This window comes from Haliotis rufescens, unplaced genomic scaffold (assembly GCF_023055435.1).
Source record: "Haliotis rufescens isolate VD_foot unplaced genomic scaffold, xgHalRufe1.0.p SCAF_20, whole genome shotgun sequence".
Taxonomy (NCBI): Eukaryota; Metazoa; Mollusca; class Gastropoda; order Lepetellida; family Haliotidae; genus Haliotis; species Haliotis rufescens.
The window spans coordinates 9,801,748-9,820,985 of NW_025963891.1; the positions used below are offsets into that span (position 1 = coordinate 9,801,748).

At 42.0% G+C, this 19,238-nt stretch overlaps 1 protein-coding gene across 4 annotated transcripts in view; it reads right to left on the reverse strand.

Annotated features, from left to right (window-relative positions):
• Positions 1-8,297: 8,297 nt before the first annotated feature.
• Positions 8,298-19,238, reverse strand: part of LOC124131125 (annexin A7-like) — a 43,921-nt gene continuing 32,980 nt past the window's right edge. For 3 of the 4 annotated variants that reach the window (XM_046494228.2, XM_046494221.2, XM_048400826.1), the window contains exons 6-15: positions 18,060-18,277; positions 17,016-17,157; positions 16,223-16,317; positions 15,089-15,202; positions 13,570-13,660; positions 12,837-12,916; positions 11,938-12,150; positions 10,996-11,071; positions 10,443-10,555; positions 8,298-9,895 (exon numbers count right to left, since the gene is read on the reverse strand). In XM_046494228.2, coding sequence (XP_046350184.2) covers positions 9,773-9,895; positions 10,443-10,555; positions 10,996-11,071; positions 11,938-12,150; positions 12,837-12,916; positions 13,570-13,660; positions 15,089-15,202; positions 16,223-16,317; positions 17,016-17,157; positions 18,060-18,277 — 1,265 coding nt within the window. In that variant the 3' untranslated portion in view covers positions 8,298-9,772. The remainder of the gene's footprint in view (positions 9,896-10,442; positions 10,556-10,995; positions 11,072-11,937; positions 12,151-12,836; positions 12,917-13,569; positions 13,661-15,088; positions 15,203-16,222; positions 16,318-17,015; positions 17,158-18,059; positions 18,278-19,238) is intronic. The other variant, XR_007222531.1, reaches the window with a different exon arrangement.

Sequence of the window (19,238 nt, forward strand, 5' to 3'; positions counted from 1 at the left end):
CCCTTTTTCCACGGAAGTCTACATATAAACCTTTGGCAAAGTCTTTATCTCATCAGTTTCAAGAAAGTGAAGAGAATCGTCGCGATCCTTTCAACTGTTATTACAATTAAGACAAATTAACACAAACCAAAAAGTCTTACATTATTTTCATTCCAGGAACTTACTGTCAGTCAACATTGAAGGATGTTGTATTAGTTTTCTAGACAAAATATCCTGAACAAAATATTGAGAAATGAAATGCTGAAAGGAGAGGCTGATATCAAGTATATTTAGTTTGTTATAGTCACGCGGATACTAAGTTGGCTGAATAGTGTCCTCGTATTCTCTACATTGGTTGTTTGTTTGATCTGCAGATTTCTATTGTGTTCCCTGCACAAAATGTATTGCCACACATCCTTTGAATATTGTAGTAACCGCAACTTTAAATTTTGTTGTCTATAATTGTACATATAATTATTTAAAAATGCCTATCGACAATGACTGTAAAAGAAGTACTATTCTAAATCCTCCGTTTCAGTGAGAAGGGTTTACTGTGATTTGATACCTCTGACTGTCCAATCAAAATCGAGTCTTTTCCAAATTCATGGTAGAATAGTATGTATATTGTTCTACGTCTTTTTACCTCTATAGGGGCAGAAAACCTTCTTGGAATTAAATTTACCTTTGATAGAATGTAGGACAAATATGGCATCTTCTGACATGAACATTTTACTGACGGGAGGCTTGATATAAGTCATACAATTTAACACTTGATACACTTGATACATCCATCTCCACCAGATTACAAGTGTGGCGATATCAATAGCTTGTATAAAGGCGTAACCAGGATCAAAATTAATAACACGTACCGCCGCATGAAGGTCAATGTCAGCGGGTTAAGTGAAAGTAAGGTAACACTGTTATTGTGTCAATCACGTATAGCTCTCGACTGGAACGTTGTAACATAATAGCACATACACAGTCATGTTACCTGTTGGCTGGGTTATAAAGTTGCTAAACACACACAGACACACACACAGACACACACAGACACACACACACACACACACACACACACACCCTGTCGTCTCGCTGGGCAGAGTTTCGTCCCTTAGGCGTGCCAGAAACCAGTGATCGTGTCTTGCAGTCCCGCATTCGCCCCTGTTTAAGTTTCCAAGTTTGTCAGCACAATATGGTTTGGCCAAAGGGTTTGAGCATTCCCCTAAGAATAAAAACTGCCCGCAGTCATATTACTGACAATGCCGTGTTATACTCCTCACTCAACCCAAACAACCGACAGTGCCCACAATGGTTGCATTCGTCACCACTCGCCCTTTTCAGCAACTGCGAAATGGTCACGAATGGCAGTGGCCGATGTTGGCTGCGATCTGACGTAAATACAATTTAATATAGCTTTCCTTTGGCGGCATCATATCTTTTCATTAAACCATGCGGGGCACGGGTGGCCCAGTCGTCTAAGGCGCCGTGACTGTGCAGAGTTGCGTCCCTTGGGCACTCCAGAAACCTATGATTGTGGGTTCGAATTCGGGTTCGCCACGATTATGTTTCTAGGTTTGTCAGCACCATACCCGTGCTCGTTGGTTTCACAGAAGTGCTAAACGTCCGAGACCTGCATCACTTCGAGCATTCCTCCCACATGAAGCTGACACGCCGCGATATAACTGGAATACTGTTAAAAGGGGCGTTAAACTCACTCACTCATAAAACCATGCGTATTGACCTAATAAAACCTAAATATGTATGATTGTCCAACATTTGACAAATAAAAAATCACATCTAGAATCTTGAAGAAATACATTTACCACTTCTCCTGTGACGATGACAGTGCAGTAGCTATCACGGTCAAGGTTCAAGGTTCAAGGTTCAAGGTCCCTAGTGACGGTGACGGTCTAGGATGAAGCTGGGTTCACGTTATCATCTGGGTACATGACCAGTACACATCGGTGTATGTAAACCTGGATACTGACATTAACACCAGATATCAATACATGGGTCACATGATGTACCGACACGCGCTGTGACACCGTTATGATGTCACACAAGGTGTGGGTTACACGCGCTGTGACACCGTTATGATGTCACACAAGGTGTGGGTTACACGCGCTGTGACACCGTTATGATGTCACACAAGGTGTGGGTTACACGCGCCGTGACACCGTTATGATGTCACACAAGGTGTGGGTTACACGCGCTGTGACACCGTTATGATGTCACACAAGGTGTGGTTACACGCGCTGTGACACCGTTATGATGTCACACAAGGTGTGGGTTACACGCGCTGTGACACCGTTATGATGTCACACAAGGTGTGGTTACACGCATGGAAATACCAGACGGTGAGTGGGGGAGCTGCAATGGACTTACCTTTCTGTTATATTTGTTTGTTGTTTCAAGCCGCACTCAGCAATATTCCAGCTATATGACAGCGGTCTGTAAATAATCGAGTCTGGACCAGACATCCAGTGATTGATATCATGAGCATCGGTCATATGCATACGAAACGATGGCATGCATCAACCATGTCAGCGAGCCTGACCACCCGATCCCGTTAGCATGGGTTGTGACCTATTCTAACCCGGATGTTCAGGGGTTCCTGTTATGTACATATACAGCATGTAGTGAGGGAGTGAGTGACTAGGCTACCCGACCGCCCCATACAGCATGTAAGCTTCACGGCGAGTGAAGCCCAAGGTTCTAGGCTGATCATATGGTTGGGTGTGGTGAAACGAGGTAAAATAGGGTTTAATGTCGCGTCCAAGATTATTGCACTTACATAGCGACGTGCATATACGTGTGTGTGTGGCTGCTTGTACTAGTCCGGACTGTTGCCGATTAATAGTGCTAGCCCACTGAGATACCATGCCGCAGTTTAACATGAATGCCCCACTCAGACATAGTATCCTGACTCCGAGCCGACCAGTCCTTGTTTTAGCCCCTTAATGCCGAGCTCTAGGCAGGATAACAACAAGTACCATCTTTTAACGTCTTTAACGTGGTATGACGCGGCGGGGATCGAACCCCCTTCCGCCCCGGGTGGACGCTCTATCAATGGACCACGGAGGCGGTCAGCTGGGTGTGGCAATGACATATCAAGGATCATGGTTAGAGCAAATATGGGATTCGAACCCATCAACAGATCAAAGCAAATTCGAGACTAAAACCCACGATCATGTTTACCCATTCCCAAGGGAGGCAACTTGGAGCCTTTAATAGACTACTAGACAATCCATGCCGCTAACAGGATGGACTTTATTGACTAGAATATTAGGGAGGTGAAATGTGGTTTAAGGTCGCGTTGAAGAATTTTAACTTCTATATCGATGTTCATGCATGTGTGTGACTATTTATGCTGGGGACATTCTTGTTCTAGCCTACTGAGATTACAATGCTGCAGTTTAACATGGATACCCACTCAGACACTAAACTCCGAGCCTACCAATCCTTGTTTTATCCCCTTATTGCTGAACGCTAGGCAGGGTAACAACAAGTACCATCTTTCGTGTTTTGGTTTGATGCGGTCAGTGAATGAACCACCGACGGAGGCAGTCTGAACAGGGCCCCGTTCCACAAAGCGGTCATAGCTCTACGACTGTCGTAAGCCTATGATAAAGTATGGGAGTTACGATCATCTTAGCGCTACGATCGCTTTGTGGAACAGAGCCCAGATTACTAGAAAAAAAAGTGAACAGGGGAAATGAATATTTATGTATTGAGTTGATGTGAGAGGGAAATATATGAACGGACCGACTGATGGGTGAATGAACAATCAACTTGGTCATGGTTTAAATTTATGTAAAATGAATTTCATTTACAGTTGTGGGGGATTCTGGGGTCAGAATAGGCCGCCAGAAGAGCCGACTGATGAATGTAAAGAATTCCTTTTAGTTTTGAACAGTATGTCATTTAAATCATTAGTGTGTCACCTTTATGCAAGAGGAAAGCCCCAAATGGGCCAGGGTGTGAAAGTTTACCATGTTCTGGAGAAACCCTCAGGTATGGTGCTGACAAACCAAGGATCATAATCACAGCGATTCAGCAGATCCTGGCACACCTAAGGGACGCAATTCTGCACAGTAAATTGTGTCACTTTACACAAGTGGGACACCTTAAAATGTGTGACCTGGGTACAAAGCGATTTTAGCACTAATGTTATGGTAATTCCCATACCTTAACATGGACTCATGACAGTCATAGGTAAAACAGTATCCTGCTCATGCTATGAATCAGTGGTCTGCCCGGTCCAGAATCTGTTACTTACAGGACACTGGGATATGTGTAGGAGAAACCATGTCTCCTCGAGATTACTAGAGATTGTAAACCCTCACATGAGGGAACGACCCGAGGGACGTTCCCTCATGTGAGGGTTTACAATCTCTAGTAATCTCGAGGAGACATGATTTGTCAAACTTAGAAACCGACTCATCGCATAGACGTTTTTAAGTAAATTACTGTAATAAAAACTCTCAAATGTATAACCTGTATCAGAGATGAAATATCGCCTGCAGTCGTGAACTCGGTTCAATGAAACCGGTGACCTCAGCACGTAGGTTTTGCAACGGTGCGAAATCTGCACGTGCGTCTCGCAATGGCACGAAATCTGCACGTGCGTCTCGTAGGCTGTTGGTAGTTTTTGTTCTATCAAGGGTTTACAATGATTGTAAGCCCTCCTGCAAGGTGTTACCACAATTTCAAAAACTCCATATCGAGTTACACAAACAGCCAGTAGGTTTATAATACTAGAATATTGCCGACGGGACACCACCATTCACTCATAGCTCGGACAAAAGCAGAACAGCTGTCATTGATCAGCAGCTGAGAATAGTCCACTAGACTGCAGTTTGAGCAGGGAACATCAGTACATATTCTAAGCTGGCCTAAGACCTGAATGTGATCAATACATCCTGTATCGTTCTGCTCTCAGACGCCTGTATAAAGCAATACAAGGAGAACCCCATCAGACATCTGTATATACATTACATCACTTGAAGCAGGACCCGTGAAGATCCGGGTTAGAATAGGTCTCCGGCAGCCCGTGCTTGCCCTAACAGGCGACTATGCTTGTCGTAAGGGGCGACAAACAGGATCGGGTGGTCAGGCTCGCTGACTTGGCTGATGTATGTCATCATCGTATCCCAATTGCGCAGATCGATACTCGTGATATCAATCACTAGGTTGTCTGGTCCAGACTCAATTGTTTACATACCACTGTCTTATAGCTAGAATATGTGTTAAACAACAAACTTTATGCAGGTGGCTCCGAATATGACTGAGGACTATCAAGTAGGTCAGGTTTCCTCTGAGTGAGTGAAAGTTAGAGTTGTCATGAACAAACATTTGCTTCTTACAGTGGTATCGTTTGGTTTCTTTATTCATCAAATATCCAGAGAAATAATACCCTTACTGTACCTCCATAATTATACTATTTCTGTCAGTGTATGAAAGGTGGGCTACACTTTTTTAATTACAAGGTTTATAGCTTTTCACTGACCAATTCATTTATTTTGGTCGAATAAAATCAATTTGTGTAGCACAATATGTTTCTTTAGTTTGGCGTGAAGTTTTTTGGCTTTGTCGGTTAGTTGGTATAAAACAATGAAACTACTGCTTAAAATGCAGAAAATATGTATTTTTGAAATATTGGAATATATTGTATGTGCATTTACTTCTGAGAAGGCCATATAGTCATTACAAGATGAATGCAGTCGCAAGAGACCATCTACAACACAATGGATCAATTATTATGGAAAAAAGTTCAGAGACACTATTGTGTATGAGTTTTGTAGTTCATCAATCACCATAATGGAGCAGGCAAATAAAAATAATTTTTTACAATTATGAATAATTTTCTGATTATGGCTTGTGTCTGGGATTGCTTTGCTAACGATGCTCAGATGAATGCTTCAGGTCTCTCTCTTCCACAGTGAACTCCTCATCTCTATTCACAATAACATCAACATGTAGCAAGAATATTTATTGCAAATAATCACTCAAGCGCATTCAGTAACAAAGTAACAAATATCAAGAAGTCAGGTACAACATGAAGTGGACATACCATATTCGACCTAATAAGCATTGATGTAACTAAAATGTTTTCGATAATAGTTACTATGCAATTATATACCCCTCTACTGTTTTCTTAATATTCACGACCGCCTCCGTGGTCTTGTGGTAGAGCGTCCGCCCGGAGAGCGGAAGGTCCGGGGTTCGATCCCCGGCCGCGTCATACCAAAAGACGTTAAAATATTAGTTCTCGCTGTCGCTAAACTTTGTTTAGCGGCAGCGAACTTAGATCTGATTTTGAAGAGAGTGTTAAAAGAAGGTACTTGTTGTTACCCTGTCTGGCGCTCGGCATTAAGGGGCTAAAACAAGGACTGGTCGGCTCGGAGTCAGTATACTGTGTCTGAGTGGGGTATTCATGTTAAACTGCGGCATGGTATCTCAGTGAGCTAGCACTATAAATCGGCATCAGTCCGGACTAGTACAAGCAGCCACACAAACACACACACACGTACATGCACGTCGCTATATAAGTGCAATAATCTTGGACGCAACGTTAAACCCCATTTCACCTCACCTCACCTCACCTCACCTCACCTCACCTCACCTCACCTCACCTTAATATTCACGAAAAAAATACAGTCTGTCATGTAAAGTTTTGGTAGGGAGAACATATGAAGAATACTTACCTACAGATTGTTCTAGAATTTGGTAAAGGGGTTCTTATAAGAGCTAGGTCCTTAATATGGCGAATATGGTACATATACTCAGAGTCCACAACCATAACACAACATCAGATACATGGAAATCTGGTCTCAGAACTTAAAACCTGTGTAGGAAACAAACTAATAATCACATAATGTGGATTATCATAGATGCGCTCATGCTCCAATAATTCTTGTATCAAAATATATTTGTTCGAATGCTTTGTTTGAACTGAAAGACAAATATACATGATATAACATGCAAAATAAATACCACTGATACCAAATACATACAGAAAATATTTCCTTTCAAAGTTATCACAAATTGTATATAAAACCCATCCATCACAATAAAATGCTGAAAGTTGACATAAATAGAGAATGCATGTGCTAAGATGCGTGGCAACAGCGACAACACAACTTATATATATATAAGTGATATCAGAGATTCTGTTCTTGTGTCTTCCAATCAGCAAGTACATCCACTGCCTGAAGTCTTCAGATAATTCATCATTTAACACTGTAAGGTTAATTCCATCTCACTTTCTTCTAAGAATAGAATATTCAATGTGATGCTGAAGTTGAAAATCATTAAGAAATTAAACCATATCAACCAAAACTTTTCATTTTTTAATAATTTTTTTAAAACATATGTGAACTTTCTTGAATAGCTATGTTTTATCTAGTAAAAAATGTACGAAGTAAACTTAAAATTTATTCTTATAAGGCATTTCAACCTAATCATTTAGTAATTTTGTATTAGCAGGTTATGAAAATAATTTGAATACAAAAGGAGATAGTGCCAGATTGAGAATGGTTAGGGGGCTGTTTAATCACAATAAACAAATAATTATTCATTAATGTAGTCACACCTTTCTTTTCTTAATGTCACTATGTGATATAAGAATAATGCCTATCTATCCAAGTTTGTATATCAATAATTACGGACAATCATACACACCCTACCGATCTCATGAGGAATGGTACTTCTCGACACATCACAAATGTACCTTTCAATATATTATTTACTACGTAACTTCACAACATTGTAAACACCTTCTTGTAACAGTAAACAGTTCCAAACGAAATGTTTTACCAAGTGACACCATTATAGAGCCAAAAATATGTATTACAAAACAGGTATAAATAATGAAAAACAAATTTCCTCATTGTCAAAATAGGAATTTGATTATAACATGCTCGATAACATAACAGATCTCAGTTCATATCACTCCATTGCCTGGTGCCTGGGAGACCATACAAACAAAGACATCAGCTCAAACACCATCCTTCGTTGGCACAAAACCCTCACAGACATAATACTATATTGTTGAATGAGTATAGAAATGCAGACACATAGCTCGTATATCATCTTCCCGAGACAAGCGAGTTAACTGACTATAAAAGTCCAGTTTCCACCCTTGCCGAACTAAGCTGGTATTATGGAGTTACATTTTGGATGGACTAACGAGTCTATGCATAGTCCAATCAAAATCTCGCAACGTTTTATCACAATATAGATCTTGATTAACGATCAGATCGTCTTGACTGGGCACCGCCATTTTGTTTGAAACAACTGCAAGAGATGGAATCAGAAGGGACATAACTCATAATAACCACTGGCGGCGCTACGATCGAGCCCAGGAATTCCAATCTAGTTCGGCAAGGGTGGAAACTGGACTTTTAAAGTCAGTTAACTCTCTTGCCTCGGGAAGATGAGCTTATATTGACCTGTCAAAGACTAAGACAAGTACACACAGCCTATATTGACCAGTCAAGGACTAAGACAAGTACACACAGCCTATATTGATCCGTCAAAGACTAAGACAAGTACACACAGCCTATATTGACCTGTCAAAGACTAAGACAAGTACACACAGCCTATATTGACCAGTCAAAGACTAAGACAAGTACACACAGCCTATATTGATCCGTCAAAGACTAAGACAAGTACACACAGCCTATATTGACCTGTCAAAGACTAAGACAAGTACACACAGCCTATATTGATCCGTCAAAGACTAAGACAAGTACACACAGCCTATATTGATCCGTCAAAGACTGAGACAAGTACACACAACCTATATGCAGAATAAACCAGGTACACAGAGGAGATATGGACAAGTCAAAGACAAAGACAGGCACACACAGCCTATATGGACCAGTCAAAGACAAAGACAAGTACACACAGCCTATTCTGACCAGTCAAAGACGAAGCCAGGTACACACAGCCTATATTGATCCATCAAAGACTAAGACAAGTACACACAACCTATATGCAGAATAAACCAGGTACACAGAGGAGATATGGACAAGTCAAAGACTAAGACAGGCACACACAGCCTATATGGACCAGTCAAAGACAAAGACAAGTACACACAGCCTATATGGACCAGTCAAAGACTAAGCCAGGCATACACAGCCTATATGGACCAGTCAAAGACTAAGCCAGGCATACACAGCCTATATGGACCAGTCAAAGACAAAGACAAGTACACACAGCCTATATGTATCAGTCAAAGACTAAGCCAGGCATACACAGCCTATATGGACCAGTCAAAGACTTAGCCAGGTATACACAGCCTATATGGACCAGTCAAAGACTAAGCCAGGTATACACAGCCTATATGGACCAGTCAAAGACAAAGACAAGTACACACAGCCTATATGGACCAGTCAAAGACTAAGCCAGGTATACACAGCCTATATGGACCAGTCAAAGACAAAGACAAGTACACACAGCCTATATGTATCAGTCAAAGACTAAGCCAGGCACACACAGCCTATATGGACCAGTCAAAGACAAGACAAAGACAGGTACACACAGCCTATATGGATCAGTCAAAGACTAAGCCAGGTATACACAGCCTATATGGACCAGTCAAAGACTAAGACAGGTACACACAGACTATATGGACCTGTCAAAGACTAAGACAGGAAAACACAGATCACATGGACCAGACAAAGACTAAGCCAGGTACATGCATGGACTCATGGATGGCCAAGTTCTGACCTGGCCTGACTGAGGAAACCCACCACCAAGACAGTCAGCACCAGTGAGATATAGTTCCTTATTTGCCCAGTATAGCCAACAGCAGCTGCTTGTAGTCCCCGGATGTGTCCGACTCTATCACGGCAGACAGGGGCTTCTCGTACTTCCCCTCGTAAATCTCCTTTATGTCCTTCAGGTCGATCTGAGAGCACATGCAGGTCAAATGATAGCAGCAACAATTTAAATTAGTATGAATAGATTTAGAAAGATAGATATATACTGTCAATGTTTTGTTTTTCATTTTTGGTCATTTTTTTCATATACACATTACCAGTAATTATCAAACCATTATGATTATCAATTATATTTTTATCTAAGTCTATGTTCAAAATCTGTTTCAGAATTCTTTTAAATCTTTGCAACTATTTGTTTGTTGTTTAACGCTGCACTCAGCAATATTCCAGCTGTATGACGGCGTAAATAATCGAGTCTGGACCAGATAATCCAGTGATTGACATCATGAGCATCGATCCATGCAATTGGGATACGATGAAATGCATCAACCAAGTCAGCAAGCCTAACCACCCAAACCTGTTAGTTTCCTCTTACGCCAAGCATAGTCGCCTTTTACGGCAAGCATGGGTTGCTGTAAACCTATTCTAACCTTGATCTTCACGGGTCTCTTTGCAACTAAGAGATCACACCTGAGCACAGATGAAGATCTGATACATGTGATAAACAATACTAACCTCAGATCTAGAGACGATAATTCGGATAAGTGTGGTATCTTTTGTACCCAGCCCACTCAATGCCTTGTGAAGTCTGTCAGCAAAATATTCTGGTCTGTTCCTGGCTGCTCTGACTAGAAGAGGAAGAATGTATACACATATAGCAATACTGAAAACCCCGGTACCACCTCACTAAAACACTGCTTCAAATAATACTTGTTTTCAGTTTTTGTTTGTTTCTTGTTTAACACCACACTCAGCAATATTCCAGCTATATGAAGGCGGTCTATCAATAATCAAGTTTGGACCACACAATCCAGTGATTGATATCATGAGCATCGATCCACACAATTGGGATACGATGACATGCATCATCAACCAAGTCAGCAAGCCTGACCACCTGATCCTGTAAGTCGCCTCTTACGACAAGCATAGTCGCCTTTTATGGCAAGCATGGGTGGCTGAAGACCTAGTCTACGCCGGATCTTCACGAGTCTCTTGTTTTTAGTCAACAAATTGTACTGAACATTGTTCTCTTGGAAACATAGAAAACTGTGACAGAACATAACAGTACCTAGGGCTTTCAAGCCACTCTCCAAATTGCCCGACATCTCACTTTTTATTGACTCCAAGATATCACACCCTGCTACCTGAAAACAACAAATATTTACACTTGAAGGTGAGGTGAGGTGAAATGGGGTTTAACGTCGCGTCCAAGATTATTGCACTTATATAGCGACGTGCATGCACATGTGTGTGTGTGTGAGTGTGGGGCTGCTTGTACTAGTCCGGACTGATGCCGATGTATAGTGCCAGCACACTGAGATACCACGCCGCAGTTTAACATTAATACCCCACTCAGACACAGTATACTGACTCGGGAGCCGATCAGTCCTTGTTTTAGTCCCTTAATGCCGAGCGCCAGACAGGATAACAACATCTTTTAACGTCTTTTGGTATGACGCGTCCTTCTGCTCTCCGGGCGGACGCTCTACCACTAGACCACAGAGGCGGTCTACACTTGAAGGGATCCAGGTTCAGGGAATTAGCAGTCCCAGCAAATTCTGATTCAAATCCCTCCAATACCACTGTTAGAGTCTGCCAGGCCGAATTTATGTATATATACATATATACTACTCACAAGAAGTTAAAGATCACCTGATTCTTGTATATTACTATAGTAATTCTGTCACATATCAACAATAATAATATGAAAGAATCAGGTGATCTTCACTTCTTCTTAGTAGTATATATCAAAAATGGATGTTTTTGTCTACAGAATTGCGGTGACAAATTTCTCAGTTTCACCCAGGTATTATATCATCTGGACTAGCAGAACATGGGCACTGTAGCTCGGAACATAGGCCCTCTTTAAAGTACTGACATAAATCACCCCATGGACGTGTTGCACGCACTGCCAAAACCATTACAACCGCTCTATTTTTACAAATGTTTTCTGTGATTATCTTGTGCAGTAAGTGTGCATCCTATTGCAAAGTGAAGCCATGTTGTTTACCTTCTCATACTCCACAAACACAGCTCGGAGCTGGTAGTAGTTCCGGATTGCCAATATCTGACGGAATGTAGACTCGTCTGTCCCCCATTTGTCCTCTCCAGCATCAAACAGTCTTTGTGCATCCTCCTTGGCCTGGTCCCAGTCCACGACACCCTCCCAGCCCTCGGACCTCACCGTCTCCAGCTGCTCTGCAGACAACTCATTGCGGGCACCCTGTGTATAGAAACATCAGTTAGTCCACGACACCCTCCCATCCCTCCGACCTCACTGTCTCCAGCTGCTCTGCTGACAACTCATTGCGGGCACCCTGTGTAAAGAAACATCAGTTAGTCCACGACATCCTCCCATCTCTTTGGATCTCACCGTCTTTGGCTGCTCTGTCGACAGGCACCCTTTATACATAATTAGCAGTCAGTATGTGCAGACATCTCATTAGGCTTAAAAAAATAAAGGAATTGGTTCTCAGGCTATGTTTTTTTAAAATATAGTGCGGGCGGGCGGTGTCTTTTCTTTTTTTTTTTGATGTTCAAACTAGTATGTAACCAAATAAACAGTTGTGTAATCAAATAAATTGTATGGAATACAGTATTGGAACAACCATTGGGCTTTTTTTAAAAATGGAAATAAAAACGAAAGATGCAGCGAACTTTATGGTGATGCAGGCGATGCCAGAGAACCAAGACTTATTTTTTTTAGCCTTATAAGCACCTGTGTAAGTGAACAATGATCAGATGCTGGTTTGTTTCAAACTTTCACTTCATTCAAATTACATTTTTCTTTAGAGACATGGAGTAATTCAAATGCTGCTTACCAATGGGCCCAAGTAGGCCAAATAAAGATTAGTGAAGTATACAAATATATTTGCCTACAATTAAACTTAAAGACAGAAATGACCTCACCTGACAACATGACACCATCAGTCGTTTAAACTGACCACTTGTGTCCTCCATGATGTCCTGTTCAAGTTCTCGTCCAAAGTCTGCAAACAAAATATAGAATGGTGTCAATAATTAAGACTGTAATGATTACCTCCCTTTGGCCTCTGATTACCTCCCTTGGAAAATGTTTCTATTTGTGATTACCTCCCTTGTTCTGCCAGTTCTTGGGAGGAGAACAAGAAATATTGAACAAACTTTAGACACAGAAAGTATTTGATATTTTTGGAAGTATATACTTAAGTATGGGTGTTAATTAGGTTTTGGGGTGGGGCAGTGAGGTGTGAGGAGTGGGTTGTTGGGTTGTGAGGTAGGTGTGGGGTGTTGGGCTGTGTGGTTTTTGGGGTGTGTGGAGGGTGCGGTGTGGGGTGTTGGGGTGTGTGGAGTGTTGGCTGTTGGGTGTTTGGTGTGAAGTGTGAGGTAGGTGTGGGTGTTGAGGAATGGGGTGTCGGGCTGTGAGGTGTGGGGTGTTGGGGTGTGACGTGTGGGGTGTTGGGGTGTGGGGTGTAGGGTGTGGGGTGTTGATTGCATTGTTGGTGTAGCTTGAAATCTTGAAAACCTTTTCTTTAGCTTTTTCCATTATTGTTATCAATTTTTTCCCCCAAGAGATTTGATCTTTCCCACGAATGAGTATGTTATCTATGTTCTCATCTGCTAATATAAACATTCAATAATCTTGACAACAGAAAGTACATACGCTCCTTGTAGGAGCTCACAATGGCAGCTATCTGGTCATTTGTTCGAGTACACAGAATTTCTATCAGGATGTGATCTTTAGTCCCAGGTCCCTGCAACACAACAAAAAAATAGTCATCTCTCTACAGATGAGTTGAGGTGAAATGGGGCTTAAGATCCCATTCACCATTAACTTATACATCAATGTTCCTTGGAAATTTCACATTCTTTAAAAGTTATGGTAAACACTGAACAGACTTTCTGACCTATGCAGACAGCACAGGGTTCCTGATTGTCTCCTATTTGTGATTCCCTGTGACACTCATCCACAGCACAGTCTATTTACATTTTAACACAAATGAGGAAGGTGCCTTAAATTTAGTTTCAACAAATACCAATTGTTTGTTTCAACAGATTTTAGATGTATGGGCAGGTGGTATTTTTTGTAGTGTAAAAGCAAAGGTAAAAACATTCTTTTCTCTTAAACTAAACGACCTGAGAACCAAATAATTTTGTTAAATTCACAAATTTTATCTGTATGTATATAGTACTCCACTTGTCATCTTTCCCCCAAGACAACTACCTTATAAATAGCACTTGGTAATCTCTCATGTACTGACAGTATTCTTCGAGTGAGTGAGTGAGATAGATTTTAGGAAACTTCATACAGTAACTTTCAGTTATGTCCAAAGGAGGCATACTTTCTCAAGAGGCTGATATATTGACCTCCACCTGCATGACCTGACATAATGACCAAAACAACTTGACATTTTGACTTCCACCTGAAATTTTGACCTCCACAACCGGACCTACATGACCTGCCATACTGACCTCCACAACCTGACCTACATGACCTGACATACTGACCTCCACAACCTAACCTGCATGACCTGACATACTGACCTCCACAACCTGACCTCCACAACCTGACCTACATGACCTGACATACTGACCTCCACAACCTGACCTACATGACCTCCACAACCTAACCTGCATGACCTGACATACTGACCTCCACAACCTGACCTGCATGACCTGACATACTGACCTCCACAACCTGACCTACATGACCTGACATACTGACCTCCACAACCTAATCTGCATGACCTGACATACTGACCTCCACAACCTGACCTGCATGACCTGACATACTGACCTCCACAACCTGACCTGACATACTGACCTCCACAACCTAACCTACATGACCTGACATACTGACCTCCACAACCTGACATACTGACCTCCACAACCTGACCTACATAACCTGACATACTGACCTAGATGACCTGACATACTGACCTCCACAACCTGACCTGCATGACCTGACAACCTGACCTGCATGACCTGACATACTGACCTCCACAACCTGACCTGCATGACCTGACATACTGACCTCCACAACCTAACCTGCATGACCTGACATACTGATCTCCACAACCTGACCTGCATGACCTGACATACTGACCTCCACAACCTGACCTACATAACCTGACATACTGACCAACACGCCTGACATTTTTATCTCCACCTGACATACTGACCTCCATGGCCTCCTTCAGACTCCAGGCATCATAGAAGGCTGGAGCCTTGAAGAGTCCCAGCATCAGCTCCTTCAGGTCTCCGCTCAGCTCAGACTTCAGGTCCTCTTGCAGGTCCTGGGAACAGCTCAAACATTACATACCCGCTTTGTTTGTTGCTTAACGCCACACTCAGCAATATTCCAGCTATATGATGGCGGCCTGTAAATAATTGAGTCTGGTCCAGACAATCCAGTGATCGATATTATGAGCATTGATCTATACTGTCGGGGTACGAGGACATGATATCAACCAATCCACCGAGCCTGACCATGCAATTCATCTGGCCCTCTTTCAAACAACATATAGTTGATAGGGACCTATCCTGACCCCGAATACCCCTGGAGAACACACTTCTGGTGTCAACCGTAGTCAAGGTGAAAATAGGGTTCTCCAGCTGTTGTATTCATTAGTACCACAAATATCATAGACATTGCCTCTGAATACAAACTGTATCTGATCAGGATGAAATATTTATGGTTAAACCTTGAAAAACCATCCATCCTGCACTAAATGTGACAACAAACATCACTACTGTCTTTCATTGAACTACTTAAATTGTAGTTCTACAATTTGCATACCTTATCAAATATGATTTAAGATCTTACTAGTGATTACAAGATTATTTCAAATCAGTTAACATTACAGTTACGTATATTTGTGTACTTTAAACAAAAAAAATTAAAATTCTGTAATGTGTCTGCAAAATTTCTGCAAAGGTGTAATTCTGCGGAGAATTAGGCAATTTTTCTTCAATCATGCAATTCTTCAGGCAACATGTTTTGGAACAGCTAATGTGAATGAGTGAGTTCAGTTTTACGCCGCTTTTAGCAATATTCCAGCAATATCACAGCGGGGGACACCAGGAATGGGCTTCACACATTGTACCCATGTCGGGAATCGAACCCGGGTCTTCAGCGTGACGAACAAACGCTGTAACCACTAGGCCCACTGCTAATGTGACAAAATGTGACAAATGTTTAATTTTTATACACAAGAGAACACATAACAATGGCAACTATCTAATGTGGGCCGCCTCAAGAAATCAGCATTGCCTCCAATGTTTTTGTCCTATTTGATGTGAAGTGCCCTGCTCACCTTGCCGTACATGGTTTTATATGTAACAGCTGTCTCCTGTCTCTGATGACCGGACCGGTGACCCACAATGTCAATCAAACTGAGTTCATCCGTACCTAGACAAACAAGAGACAAGACTTAACCTTGACACAGTGAAATACCTTTCCCTGCTTCACCAATGTTGGTGGGTTGGTTTGTTGTTTTACGCTGCACTCAGCAATATTCCAGCTATATGACGGCGGTCTGTAAATAATCGAGTCTGGACCAGACAATCCAGTGATTGATCTCATTAGCATCGATCCACGCAATTGGGACTGATGACATGCATCAACCAAGTCAGCGAGTCTGACCACAGATCCCGTTAGTCAACCCCTTACGACAAGCATAGTCGCCTTTTACGGAAAGCATGGGTTGCTGAAGACCTATTCTACCCCTGATCTTCACGTGTCGCTTCACCAATGAACTACAAAATACATACAATACATGACAAAATGTTCTATACGATTAATAAACGATTTCTTGTTTACGGTGAAATATGAATGATAACAGATAACAATGATAACAGTGGTGATATACTTATGGGAAAAAAGGAACACGCAGCATATACACGCAGCATATACACGCAGATATACATCCACACAAACACACAGTTCCCATGATGAAATAAATAAGGATATTATTACATGTTTCAATTAACTGAAAGCATGAGTTTAAAGAGGTAAAGCAAGACACAAAGGAAACAAGACCTTGAATTGTAACAGCTTTGTGCTGGTAACTAGTGCTGATGGACCCAAGAATGTAATGACCACCTCACCTGACCCTCTCATGGCCTGCTTGAGAGTCTCAGCATCCTTCTCAGCAGAGAAGCTATCAGCATCCACAACAGTGGGTGTGAACTCTTCAGCATTGCCGTCCAGACTTACGCCAACATCCTCAGCTTCCTTCTCCTCTTCCTCCTGACAAAAGTCAAGTTCAAATCACAACAAACTGTAAAACATTTCATTACCAAAGGCAGCAAATTCACATTTACCATGTGGTGTTAATATCTATACCACTTTTTAGTATGAATTGTAATCTGTATAAATTAAATCTCTCGTGAGTACCACAGCATGCAATCAGTAGAAATCTGACTCTGAGGCCTCCAGTGTTTGTTTGTTTGTTGTTTAACACCACACTCAGCAATATTCAAGCTATATGACAACAGTCTGTAAATAATCGAGTTTTGACCAGACAATCCAGTGATTGACATCATGAGCATCTATCCATGCAATTGGGATATGATGACATGCATCAACCCAGTCAGTGAATCTGATCACCCGATCCTGTTAGTCACCTCTTACAACAAGCATAGTCACCTTTTACTGCAAGCATGGGTTGCTGAAGACCTATTCTACCCCCGATCTTCACGGGTTGAAAGCCTCCAGTGAGTGGATGTTTTACACTGCAGTCGGCATTATTCCAGCTAAGAAATATCTTCTCAGAATTCTTGTTACAAACAGTCTATGCCAAAACCCTTCAGCTTACCAGACACTACAGCAGTGAGTAAGGATATCAAAAGTTTTTTAAATCATTACCAGATCAGTAAACTATGAGAATTTTGCTGTTCGAAGTAAAAGATACAAATTCTGTCATGCTAACAAACATTTGTACTAGCTTGCCATTGTATAGTTACCAGCACCTCAAAACCCATAGGGTCGGTGGGAAAGCCTGGTGGTAAAACCGTTTGTCCATCGCACCCCACATGAGTACAATGTGTGAAACCCATATGTGCTGATCTCTGTGATATTGCTGGAATATTGCTAAAAGTGGCGTGAAACCTCACTCAGTCAGTCAGTCTATATCCATCGACATATCTTACTTTCTCTTCTTCCTCCTCTTTCTTCTCTTCTTCCTCCTCTTTCTTCTCTTCTTCTTCCTCTTTCTTCTCTTCTTCTTCCTCTTTCTTCTCTTCCTCTCCACCTGAGTGTTCTTCCTTCACCTCCTCCTGTTCTTCCTTCACCTCCTCCTCGTGTATAGTCTCTGGATCTGCCTCATCATCAGCATCAGACTCTTTCTCATCACAGGGCACACCAGCCTCTGTAACAGGGACCACAGTAGCATCTACATCCAGCATGCTGCCAGGCTACATATCACTATCTTTAAGTGGCATTGGACAAGTTGAAATATGAGGGAAGACAGAAATGACTCCTGGATTTTAAGTTTTTTAGTCTTTCTATATGACGTCTTGGTAGAGGTGCTCGTACTTTTTTCAGTGTAGCTCTTGCAAGTAAGTGTTTACTGGTTAAAGCACTTGTACTGACTTTAACTGGTGGCATGTGGTGTTGTGTACAGAGTCCAGGCCAGAAATCAGGCAAGACATTAGGCAAAGTTAGTCAAAATTAGTTGGAGAAAGCAGTTGGATGAGTAACAGTGTTGGGCAAACTCCTGAGAGTTTCTAGTCCTGCTCCATACTGAAACACATGTTATATGTGGTGTTTTCTGAGGCAAGAGACTTTGTTCGAAATATGCCTCTGTTCCCTAGCAGCGAGGTGAGGTGAAATGGAGTTTCATAAGAGATTATTGCACTTATATAGTGACGTGCCTGCACATGTGTGTGTGTCGTTGCTTGTACTCATCCGAACTAATGCAGAATATTATAGTGCCAGCCCAATAAGATACCATGCTGCAGTTGAACATGAATACCCCACTCAGACACAGTATACTGACTCCGAGCCGACCAGTCCTTGTTTAAGCCCCTTAATGCCGAGCGCCAGACAGGGTAACAACAAGTACCATCTTTTAACGTCTTTTGGTATGATGCGGCCGGGGATCGAACCCCGGACCTTCCGCTCTCCAGGCGGACGCTCTACCACTAGACCACGGAGGCAGTCCGACAGGCAGGGTAACAACAAGTACCATCTTTTAACGTCTTTTGTTATGACACGGCCGGGGATCCAACCCCGATCTTCCGCTCTACCACTAGACCACTGAGCCGGTCCCCCAACTGTGAATTGGTACCCAGTTGGATATGATGGTAATGTGACTGTTAACTTTCTAG